Genomic DNA, 13314 nt, shown 5'->3' with positions numbered 1-13314 from the left:
CAGGGGCAGAGCAATTAATTTAATTGTTGAGGACATGACGTAAATCACGTTTCATATAAAATAAAATGATTAAGGTGGATTTGGTAGTGATTTCAGTGACATCGATATTTTTGAATTGAAATATTTATTGGACTCGTGTTAAACTGGATTTGATGAGAATTAGAGCTTGGCTCCAAATGTTGGATCCAAGAACTAGTAGAAAATATTATTGAGTTACCCCCAAGAATCCATGTAAAAAAAGAAAGTCATCAAATTCTAAAGATTTTGTCCACTTCTAATATCAATAGAAAAATGAGACACGTACCAACAAAAATTTAACAAACAATGAATCTCTTAAATATTTATTTAAGATTTATCAAATAATCGATTATATCAGCCTATCCTCTACATTTAAAAAACACACAATACTTTTTCCGTGTCAAATCAAAGTACTAATATAAATGGTTATTCCTTGTCTTACATCTAACGATGAATTTGATCTTACATCTTAACACTAAGAATCTTATGCTAAATTTACTAATCTACCATTGCATACGAAGATCGAGAGAGATGACCTCAAATTCTTTTTTTTTTTTTTTGATAACCCAGGTGTCCCAGCTTAGTCGGATTAAATCCTGGACCTCTAGCCCCCGGCCCCTCAGTGACTAGTGGAGGTAAATCGCAGGTTGTGCCCTTGTTGATTCCCAGGTTCCCACATGGCTTTTACTCCTTCCCCAAAGGGACCCTCCTCCATGGTTATTACATCACCAAGCTGCTCCAACGCTCAAATTCAATATTACATTGAGCTGTGGTATACAAAATAGAAGTATTCTTATTACTTATTGGATGACGTCAAATGAATTTTGCTCTTATTTTATATTTTGGAAAGCTCAAATGAACTTGATTAATATAATTACTTGAAGTATGTAATCATTTTTTTGGATGAAGATATTAAGTTCAGTGAAAGTTTTGGCTTTTCTAATAATTTGTTGAGTGTGATCACACTCTTTTGTTTACTATATATTATATTTTAATTGTACTGGAAATTCTCAATCTTTATTTATCGTCGAATTTATGTCCTTAACTTTGTTATATTTTTATCATCAATTTTACATTAATTAATACATCTTTATCCTTATTATGGTTTACGTTCAAAGAATTCACTAGGTGAGCATAAAGAGATTTATTTTTTTCTCATATTTTTAAATAAGTAAAAAAATACAAAAGATTGAAAAAATATCTATCCCAATCACGGTAATAGAATATTTGGACATATTCGTTATCATGGACGAGACGTGTTATTTAATTGAAAATTAATAATATAAATGCGAGGGGAAAAATTGAATACATGAGTGTACAATAACTAAAAGTTGAGAACTTTCATTGCAACTAAAATGTAGTGCAAAACAGAAATTTTAATGTGAATAACAGTTAAACTAACTTTAAAGTTAAAATAAGGTAGGCTGGTGTAATTTTATTTATGCTTCAGTTCCTAGTTTTTAAAAGTAATTATCAAATGTACATAGGACCCGTTTGGTAGTTCTCAAAAGAGGTTTTGAGATTTAATTTTTTTTATAAAATATATTTGAATAATTTTTTGAAAATACTAATAACTTTTATAGAGGATACTGATGAAAGATAACTTTCTCAAAAACCTTTTAGCCCCTCGTTTGGTAGAAATTTTCCAACCCAAGAAAAATCATTTTTTTTTATTGTTATTTCACCATTTCAACCGTCATTTTTTATATATTCACTCACAGACGGGATTCACTTTTCTCTCTAACGATTAAAAAAATCAATTTTCATAATTATTACCAAACAGGTCATTATATAAAGATAGAAATCCTATTTCTTCAAAAAGTATAGTCAATATCAAAAAACATTCGAAGGGTAAGAAAATTCTATCCAGCAAAGCAGATGGAGATCGTAGATGGAGAGGAATTCACAGAAGCAATTAAAGCTCACAGAATATCTACATGCCATAATAAATGTTGAGTAAAAATGAAAGGCCCATATCTACTCAGGAGTTAATGTCCATATTCATTTTCCCTGTAAGTAAACTAGAGGCCACAAACCACTGGCAGTGTAGCTCCCGGTTTTGTGGGTTTTTGTCTGACCATTTATTTTAAAGTTCGTTTGGTATAATTTTGAAATGTCAAAATGAATTTTTGCACAAGGGAGCTACATACCATAACATGGAGATTTCTTGGGAGAAGAAGAAGAACACAATTTTGCACAAGGGTGGTTTGGAAATTTTCAAGATTGAAGAAAGGGTATCTTGGTGAAGGATTAATCTTTTATTTCTTCTCGTGTCTTTTCACAAATAATTACTTTTTACTGTTTAGTATGCATAAGTTTTTAGTTACAATCCTTCTTGTTGTATAGGTAGGGCTTCACAGAATCCTATCGAAGGCTCACGTCGTTGAGTAAAAAATTGGAAAAAATTACCCCACCCCCACCCCCACCCACCTCCCGTGTAAGTGTTATATAATGAACAATTAGTCTGTACAAACAGACTTATTGTTTTAGTTAGGGTGCTGAACAAAGCTGGAATATTAGAAATATCGTTAGTTACTTAATTAATTATTGTTTGTTAAAATATTAAGAGAAGCAAAACAATTAATTTAGATGAATTTAACTGAATACATTTATTTAATTATTGTTAGAACCTGGTGATAGAAATTAAGGGAAATAAGAATCCTGACCCCTAGCACCTTTGATATATAAGTAAAACCCAATTTGTTAATTTGTGTGTATTTTAGTAGTTTTCTTAGTTAATCTTAGTTTTAGCAAAAACTTGTCATCCTTTTTTTCTTCAAAAAAATTAAAGCTATGCTTAGTTAAATCGATAATTAGCTAGACAAAATAGTTTTCATGAAAACAACATTCTACTTATCAATACATTATTTATTTATTGATATTGTACATTCTTGCAATTTTTAGTGAATGCAAATACAAGTAATAACCAATATCATATCCAAACAGTTTGGAATCACTTCTGTCAAAGCAACTAGTGAAAGTTGATCCAATACGACTTTTTTTATAAGTACTTTCGAAATGAAAAATTCTTTTAGAAATTAATTTTCAAACAAAAATTAATGTAATTTCCTCAAGAATGTATTATGCAAGAAATAAAAGTAAAAGCAAAAATAAAAACAAAAAACTTTCCTTCAAAAACCACTAAGAATGGATTATTGAATTCTTAATACAATATTATAAAAAAAAAAGTATTGGTTGGATGATATGAAATAAGATAAAGTAAAAAATAATTTAAGTTCTCTGAGGTGTGGAAAACTTGTAGATCTCATATGATGGAATGCTTGAAAGTAATAGGTTTGGAAACAAATTTCAAAGGCTGAAGTTATACGTTTCATTTTTCTAAAATGCATTCTACATAAAAAAAAAAAAATAAATAAATAAGGCTCAAATGGGTGCTTTTGCAGTTGTTGCCTTGTTTGAGCCCCATTCTTTAGGAAAAATACATTTTTCGATCGTGTTTTGATATTATTTTAACCACACATTTTTTAATAAAATAATATTACACGTAAATTCAAAATTTTTCCATATTTTTAACCACATATTTTCCATCAATACACTATTCAAAAATTCATTCTTACCAAAAAAAATGAGGCTCAAACAGGGTTTCAGCAACTACAATTTTTCTTTATTTTTTAATCACATTTTTCGAAAATCAATCTATCATGAGGGGAGCTTTTAAGTGTGTAAAGAATGTCATTTTAAAAATAAGAAGAAGAAAAAAAATTAACATCAACATTTCATTAATTGACACGAGTCATCCTCGATTGACGATTACAACTGTTGCTGCCGCTAACAAATGCAAGTGTTCTGCATGCAATAAATTAAATTAGGCAGAATTGTTAAATTGTAGTAAGTTTTACGTCTTCAATTTCAAGATTCTTTCTTTTCTTACATTTAGCCTCCATTTGTTTCTCATTTTTGGAAGAATGAGAATAAAAAATATAGTCGTTACGGATCCCACACAAGAGATAGAAATTCAAATTTGATGGCTTGATATGATGAATGATGGTCATATTTTTCATTTTAATGAAGAAATAATGAGAATCAAACAGGAGCTAAGACAAAGTAATTTAAGTTTTAGGGTTTTGATGGTTAAAAGTTTTATTTTTCATTTTTGTCCATACAGGCGAGGATTCTACATTATTCACGGTAAAGTGCATCGCTTCATCCATGGTGGTGGGTTTTTCTGGAGAATGTCCAATATTGAGTAGCTCCGTGGATTTGTTAAAATATTTTTGTAGAACTTGATTTTTTTGCTTGAAATTCTAGGTAGATGATTATATTGAGAGATTAGGATTAGGCATGGGCAAAAAAATCGAGAAATCAATCAAATCGAAACCGACTTGAGTCTGCTCGGGACGGTTTGACCCAGGTAATTGGTTAAGTTCGATTTTCTTTGAAACAAAATTATGATGAGTCGGTTTAGTTATGGTTTGAAGGTTAATCAAATAAATCCAACTTATTTACATGTTTATTTTTTTTTAATTTCAGAAAAATAAAAATCAAAAGAAAAGATCTAATCTCATAACTATATCTCGATTTCTTCCAATATATAATATTGTCAGTGAGTAATAGTACTGAAATTTTTTTTCACAAGTTTATTATGTTATACTTTGCATTTTTACTCTACTCAGGCAGTCGGAAAATTTTTAAATTTTTTGTTGATTCATTTCTATTAACCTAATTTTATTTGTTTGTCAATAGTTCTCGTAATATAAAATTATTTGATTATTCTAGTTTTTGTAATTTAAGTGGGTCCAAAACTCAAACAATTTCATTTTTTTTAAAAATTCAATCAAACTAAAAGTCCAAACCGACAAGTCGAATCGAACTGCTGCTGAATCTATGGGCAGGCAAGAGACCTCAATTTAGTTAAATAAATAAAATTAAATAAATAAATAAAGAAATTAAGTTTATAAGACAAAAAGAAAGTCAACTCATCCTACTAACCAATTCTCTATAAGAGCATCTTCAATACAATCGTGAATTATTTAAAAAAAAAAAAAATGTGACATATAAGCAAAAAAGGTTGTGTTTAAAAAAATTCTCTCCAATGCAGGTTGGTAATAACATGTCAAAATGATTTGGTAAAGAAAAATGGATATATTTTAGAGCTCCATCTAGAATCAAAAGTTCCGTTAGACATGGCTAACTCATCTAAATTTATATTTCACATCCAATATAATTGTTGTTGTGTTATTATTTTAAGAAAATAAATGAAACCTAGAAAACAATCCATAAAATGCATTGAAAGTTAATTTTAAACTTGAGTATACTCATTAGACATCGATTAAAAGTTTTTCGATGATATCTATTTTTTTCTATCACTTCATCTTGACGGGAGTCCCTATAAACTGACATTAGATATTTTTTTAAAAATACCTCTTATTTTGCTGATATGACACAATTAGATTAATTTGTATAATTTTTGTCTTTTCTTGTTGTCACATTCTTTTTTGTTTGTTCTTTTTAAACTTATTTTATTTATTTACCTAAGAGTGAGGGTGTTATAATCATTTTATCAAAAGTTTTGAAATTTTTAAGGTCAACCGAATGGAAATCATTCAAAAGGACCAAATTCGCCCATTTAGTGAAATGTTGTGGCTGTTTGCGTCAAAAATTGAAGATTAGGGACTATTTGCACAACACCGCTCCCCATAGGCTATAGGTTAGGGAACAGTTATGCCTATTTGCCTAATTTGAAAATTCATGGACTTATTAGAATAAGGTTACCTAAGAAGAAAGAAATCAAATCCCCTCTTATGGAACACCGGTCTCTTTCCAGTTTGTTTAGACAATTGAAATTAGTAATATGAGTAATTAATATGGATTGGGGGCTATGCCCATTGGAATGAACTAGTTGTTGCCCCTTGAATGTATAGATTTGGATTTAAGATGCATCCCATTGTTTACAAATCCCTTGGTTTGAGGATATAAAACAAGAAGAGAATGACTTCATTTTTTGAACACTTCCATTTTCATTATTAACTCATGTAAAATGTTAAAACTAAGAAGTGTTAAATATAAAAAGTTTGTTGGAGTACTTCAAAATTTTAACTCTAAATTTAAAGATGCTTTCCAAATGATAGAATATATCTTTTAAGAATAAAGTCTCTTGAAAATACTTTGAATCTTTTATATATTCTTATCAAGATCAACATAGTAAAATAATAATAATAATAATAATAATAATCATAATCATAATCATCAAAGATGTCACTAAAAATGAGGTCATGGATTTTTTGCTTATTTGATGGTGCTTTTAAATGTTTATAATGAGAGAGTCATTCGAAATGTGTGTATAATAAATCAATAAAAGAACTTAAGCAATTATAAACTTTATAAAACATGTACCAAGGATGAGAAGCTTTATACGTGTGTGACAAGGTCAAAAAGATTGAAAAAAATCAGTCATTCACAACCACTGATAAAGGATTTCCTCTGAAATGAGACATGGAAGGGAGCCACTACGAAGAAGTTTAGGGAGTTACAAAGGAAGTTTCGAGCTCATATTGGTCAAAAAGTCGTTTAAGCTTTTCCTGGGAGCATGACATGGGTTACTTCAGCGCAAGCGTTTTCTCTACTCCTTATCTAAAAAGCAACGGCACCCCTTCTCTCGAAGTTACGGGGCTATTTTGCCAAGTTCCTTAGAGAGAGTTGTTTCTCGCCCATGTATTCTCTACCTACCCCATCTGTACAAAATTAATAAATAAATATATCGTACATAACATTTAAAAGTTCAAAATATTTTGTAAGAAATACAAGGATCAGCTGTAACCCTAACATATAATTAAAATGGTTGCTCTTATTAGGATAAGGTCACCTAAAGGTATTAAATGGGACAAGCTGAGTCGAGTTGCTTCGCTGCTCTATCAAATTGTGCTCGACTTGCTAAATCAAAGTTTGTTCGGCTTACTCCACAAACTTACTCATTGATAAAACGAGCTGAACCCATTGTGGCTCTCCAATACATATATATTTGACTGAATTGCATTTTTCACTCATCATGACAAGTTGATTCGCATGCGAACTAACAAGCAATTCATCCAACTTAAACAGCCTTTAACTTACATACCACTGCCACCCCCTTATCCCCTGCGCAATTTGTAACCAAACCATTTCCCTTTAAAATTTTGAAGTGGTTTGGGTATACACGTATGTAGTAGGATCGTTTATTCAATTTATGATAATCTTCGAATAATTGAAATCACGACATTTCGAATACCAAGTGAGTTCATCCACCCAATCCTTTTTAAGATCAGTATCATAATTTAAGTGGATGATCCTATTATTTGACCTTTTTATTAAATGACCTTAGTACATGTATATCAAACTTTGTATAATTAATTATATAATATCACATATTATTTTATCATTTGTTAGTTTAAAATATAGTCAACTTTTGTATTCAATTTTGCTCCTACATATTATTTTATGTACTATTTTTATTTCTACGTACATGTAGCATAATTCTCTATTAAAATATTTCTAGGGGAGTTGTATGCTTGCGTTAGTGTCTTGACCGCTGCACGTACAAGCACGTGAGAGGTAACTCCAATCCAACCAACATAAATGCTCTTTTCCCTTCTTGCACATTCTCGTGCTATAAATGCGTCTGCTATTTCACGACCACGCAGTCTCTTCTTTTTCAGCTCCTATTACAACTCAAAATTGACAAGGAATTATTCACAGATTTGCTACACACGTGTTGATCTGTTACGCAGTGATGAAGAATTGTCTCTCTCGAATTGTCTCTTGGGTTTCTACAGAACTCATTATTTCTGAATCTGGGTTTCTCTTTTCGGTGATGAAGAATGTCGCTATGGCTCTCCTCACTTGCATTTTTGCTTTAGGTATGTTCAATTTGATCTTGTTAATTTCCACACTCAATGAAACAATACTGCGTGTTTTTGAATATTTCCCCATGGCCCGGATCCGTAAAAATTCAAATTCTATCGATACTTTCAATTTATTCATGAATTAATTATTGAAAATAATCCTCAAATTGGGATTTTTTTAGGTGGAGCTACAGTTGGAGCAATCACCGGAGGACTCAAAGGACAGACTACAGAAACTGGTTTTTCACGTGGGGTGGGTGTGGGTACGGTGGCGGGGGCCATCACCGGCGTTCAATTGATGGAACTCATAGTTAACGGAGAGCCATTTTCTAAGGTGATACATGAAATAAAACTTGGGTAGAATTCTGAAATTAATATATATCGCTTTCATGATTAAAACTACATCTACCAGTTCAAGTCCCCCTATGGCCACAGGGGAGTACTGGTTGTAAACTTCAAGATGTTTTGGGATTAATCGAGTTGCGCGCATGTCCCACGGTCATTAAAAAAAAAAGGATTAAAAATTAATCTGCAAAATGCAATAATTGATATTTATGGATAGAAGGGTAGCTGAATACTTCCATTAATGTCCCCCCTTTGATTTTTCATTAAAGGGACCAGGTTATCATTGTTACAAAAAATTAATCTGCCTGTTAATTTTATAATTATTTGCCTAAATGAATTTCTTGAATGAACATAAACTTGATCTTATGATTAAATGAATGAAAATAGTTTTTCATATTTCAAAGGCATTTATATTTCGTCCAACATTGGGATAATCTTTCGGGTTGCACTGATATTTAGTTTGGCGAAACCATTAATGATCTTTCATGTGTGCTAATTTAATTTGTCATTGAACGTTGGGATAATCATTGAGAGCCCCTTTTTTTCCCAAACCCATTTTTAACTACACATTCTCCCATAAAATAATTTTACACATAAACCCAAAACTTTTTATTTTTTAACCACGTATTCTCCCAAAAAGTTACTATTCCAAAACACATTTCCGCGAAATATAGGCTTCAAACAGGGGCGTAGTTTGGTGAGATCATTAATGATCTTTCAGGTTGCACTAATATGTGGATTTCTTGTATGAACATACATGTGATTTTTTTATGATTAACGAAGAATGGGAGTAGTTCTTGATGGTTCGAAGGCGTTAATTTGTCATTGAACATTGGGATCGATAATCCTTTGGGTTACTCTAATTTGTAGTTTGGTGAAACCATTAATGATCTTTCAGGTTGCATTAATATGTAGTCTAGTGAACGGGAAGATATTTATGGAATGGGTGAGTCCTGCGGTGCTCAAAGCTTATCAGTGGCAGGTGAGTATTAAATCTCCTGTCACAGTATTAGTTTTAATGTATTCCTCGGATTTCAGTTGGGTTAGCTGTGTGGTCGAGCTTATTGTTGATGGCTTGTATGTTTTAGATTAGCACTATGGAAACAAGTTTGAGGGAGATTTCAGACATTTTTGATGTCAATACTACTAGAGGATTATCTCAAGATATAATTCAGAAGCTGCCAATTTACGAATTCTATTCCCCAAGGACGACATCTTGCCACGATACAAATTGTACAATTTGCTTACGGGTGAGCTCTCCTCCGTTGATCCATTACGAGCAACATTAAAGTACTTTATCAGCCATAATGGGATGAGGTGATTTAAGGGTTTGGTTGAACTATATGTCCTACGCAGGGACCTATTTTTGTTTTTTTGGGGTGGGACCTAATTCCTACGGACCTAATTCCTTCATAGTTTCCAATTAAATCAATCGTGATTGAAGATAGAACTATCTAATCTACCTGATTTAGACGTATGGTTTGTGAGTCGTCTCAACAACTCAAAACCCTTTCGTCCTCACTACTTAAAATGACCAGTTTATTTACATATAACCCACATATTAGACCAACCATTCTCAACCACTAGCCCAAGCTGCCATTTTCTCTCCTTATTACTGTACAAATCTATTAGTTCTATTTGCACTCTTTTTTTTTTTTCTTTTTTTTTTTTTTTTACCGTTGTCACTTTCTTTACTGGTAGGACTTTAAGAACGGAGAATCTGCAAAGATGCTGCCAACATGTAGACATTTCTTTCATGTCCACTGCATAGATGAATGGCTTCTCCGGCAGGGCACATGCCCAATGTGTAGAAGAGATATCTGAATGCAATTGGATGACGAGGAGAAAACTGACTGTGCAAGAAGAAATAGGAATTTGGTCCAAGAAATGTTGAACCTCCAAATCTAAACGAAAGTATCCCAGTAATTCTTCTATCCTCAACATCGTTAGGGATGAACTTTGAATCGACAAACGTACTTTGATGTCTCATCTCTTCTGTAGGAGAGATTCTATCCCTAAACGACTAATCATCATTGTACAAGTGAAGTGGTATTTCACTATTTTCTCATGTCAATACTAATATAATGTTCTCTTAAAGACCGTCTCTCTGTTATAATCAAAGTTACTGCTGTTGTGTTTGTAAATTAACTACAAACTGCGTTAATGGATTGGAACAGAATGTTGTATTACAATAATACGTAATTGCTACAAATTGAATCTGTGATAAAGCGTGGGTTGAATCCTTTTATGACTCCTCTGATTAAGTCGATATCAGCATTGACACCGAGAGGTCACGTGACTTGATTCTTGAAATTCAAAACTTGAATTTTTTTTTTTTTTTTTTTTTTAAATTTTCGAGACTTGCCCTTGATTGGAATTTGTTTTGAAGGTGTTCTTCAAATTCTATTATTATTATTATTATTTTAAATCCAAACGGAAATTACTTTGGTCTTCAACTATTTTTCCTGGCGTTATCAGATGAGGTGTCCGAAAGAGCGGTTGAAGCTTTTCGGCCCATGGTTTTTCCAGTCCCCCGTTTGTCCCACCAACAGAGATTAAAGCAAGTCCTGAATTCAAAGGGGATGTTGAATAGTACAAATTGAACTTATTATACTCCTAAATAAGAGAAAAGTAAAAACAACTAAACAATCTCTCCCTTTCTTTTCCTATCGCACCTTGTGATGTGGCTTATGGGGGAAGTGAGGACAAGTATCCACTGTGATTTGAATTATAGATCTTATTACATGTATATCAAATTTTACATAATAGGTTATATAATGTCACATATCATTCTATCATTTTTCAATTTAAAATACAGTCAGTTTTGTATAAAAAATTTTCCATTCACATCATTTGATTCATTTCATATAATCCCCTATTTATCATTTTTACATAGTAGCATAACTCTTGAATCATTAATATAATCTTGTAGAAAAAAATATAAAAATTATTGACTATAAAGTGCCCCAACTACAATTTCAAAAATTGAGTTTTTTTTTTTTTTTTGGGGGTTAAAATTGGCCTTCACGGAGTTAAAATTCTAATTTCCCTCAATTATGCTACACAAATAAGATTGGTGATAGAATTTAAAACAGGTGGACACGTGTCAACATTTCGTTGGACAATTTGAAAAAAAAGGAAGAAGAAGGAGCCACACAGGTGCTGCATTGTCCCCAAACCCTGTCCAAGCAGTATAACTCCCAAGTAAATTGTCATTCCAATCAAGGTGAGAGAAAAGGAGAACAACCGGATTTGGAAAAAATAAATATTTAGGAGGCTTGAGATGGACAAGGACAATAATTTTATACGTACATGATTATTCATACAGAAGAAAAAAGGATACTCACATGGGGTGGGGTCCATGTGAATTTTATATTGAAAAACACACACCACGCACCCTGTGTATGTGTGTCATGTGTGTGTTTTGAATTTATGTATAAATACTGTTGAATAATCCTTGTACCCATAGCAACACTCGGACAAGGATAGGGTGGAGGTAATTTTTAGCCCTCGTGTGGACTAAAATCAAATTTTTAATAAATTTTGATAAAATTTAGAAAATGTGAAACTAAATTTAATTGTTGTCTTTGATTTGAAATTTTTAGTAAATTGTAATCTACAATTAACAGAAGCTTACTTTCATTTATGATTCAAGTGCTATAAAATTACTACATAAAGATAAAAGACTCAAAATGTCAAGAAATAAAAGCGTGACACAATTAATACATTACTCAGTATTTCGAGACCCCCTAGAGTAAATGTCGTATCATTTACACGATGAAAGGTGAGGGCAAATTTGACTTCTTCGCACCCTTTTTATGTCATTTACAAGGGCTTTTGAGACTTAAAAAATTACTTTTAAACTTATATGACTAATTTTATAAAAATATTTTTGTTTTTAGATAGAGCTTTTACATAAAATTGGTCAAAGGTAATTTCATTTAAAAGTACTTCCGAAATTGGAAACTTTTTTAAAATTAGTTACTAAACAAAAATTAAGATAATTTCCTCCAAAAAACTTTTCTACAGGAAGCAAAAACGTAAGTTACGACAAATGACTCTAACATTAAAAATCAAATAATTTCAAATTTATCTTGGATAATTATATTATCACCACGAGTTTTATTAGTTACACCATGACTTTAAATATTTTTTATTTAATTAAATAGTCTTAAGTAAAATTACATAAACAAAATTTTAATATATTTATTACATAAAATAAATTAGTTTATTGTTTGACCACATTCTTAAACCTAGTTTTTTTCTTTCTTTTCCCTCATCGATTGCCATAGCTTTGCCATGACGTTGGAGAGATGCCTATCACACGGAGAACAAGACAACAAGTTTTTGTATTGGCCACGGAGGCAACCGATATGTAAGAAACCCGGATGCTGTAGGGGCGCTGAGAGATGCACTGCATAAGTCATAAATATATTTTATAAATATAGTTACAAAATCAAAATTTATTAAATGTTCGTTTTTTCAAATATGATTAGAATAATTTATAAAGCTAACTGAAAATTCATTAAATATTTTATGCAAAAAATTGTTATCAAAAGTTTATAGTATAGATTCATTTTTGTAGTAAATATTTCAGATCAAATTTATTTGATTTAGTTTGTTATTGAGAAATCAAAATTCACAAAATATGATTAAGATGAAATTAATTGACTTTTGTATTAAAAAATAGACTTTTTGAAATTAAAATAGTATATTTTTTGCTAAATTAAAATTAAGAAAACAAGGAGATGGCCAATCATGCAACAATAGGAGGATAGGGACAATTATGCAATAAGTTTGACTTAGTAGGGTTCTAAGTGCTTTTTTCTTTAACGGAGGGTGCAAAGTGCAAACCAATAATATTGAAATATTGTGGGGATAATATCATAAATATGAAAAAGAAATAAAAAGACGGCCCCGGAGCATAGTCTAGTGATGCAAATGATAGGAGCGAGGTAATCTTACGTCTTAGTGGCAGCTGCACTGTGGGGGTTCGATTCCTGAAACATGGAATTGGACTCTTTATAGGCGCAGTGTACAGACAGTTCTTGTTCCCTGACCTGCTGCAGCATATCTCGCGATTCTAACCTTTTTTTTTTTTTTTTTTTTTAAA

General features: G+C 31.4%; 1 protein-coding gene across 1 annotated transcript; it reads left to right on the top strand.

Moving 5' to 3' along the window:
• Positions 1-7595: 7595 nt before the first annotated feature.
• On the top strand, positions 7596-10349 carry LOC111395670 (NEP1-interacting protein 1-like). The gene is made up of 5 exons (XM_023021772.1): positions 7596-7871; positions 8039-8190; positions 9100-9183; positions 9290-9451; positions 9903-10349. Exons 1-5 carry the CDS (start codon positions 7745-7747, stop codon positions 10023-10025), a joined length of 648 nt encoding a protein of 215 aa, XP_022877540.1. The 5' UTR covers positions 7596-7744; the 3' UTR covers positions 10026-10349.
• The last annotated feature ends 2965 nt before the right edge of the window (positions 10350-13314 follow it).

Source organism: Olea europaea, chromosome 6, assembly GCF_002742605.1.
Source record: "Olea europaea var. sylvestris chromosome 6, O_europaea_v1, whole genome shotgun sequence".
Taxonomy (NCBI): Eukaryota; Viridiplantae; Streptophyta; class Magnoliopsida; order Lamiales; family Oleaceae; genus Olea; species Olea europaea.
Note: the sequence above shows the minus strand (reverse complement) of the source record. Positions and strands in the feature narration are given on the sequence as shown.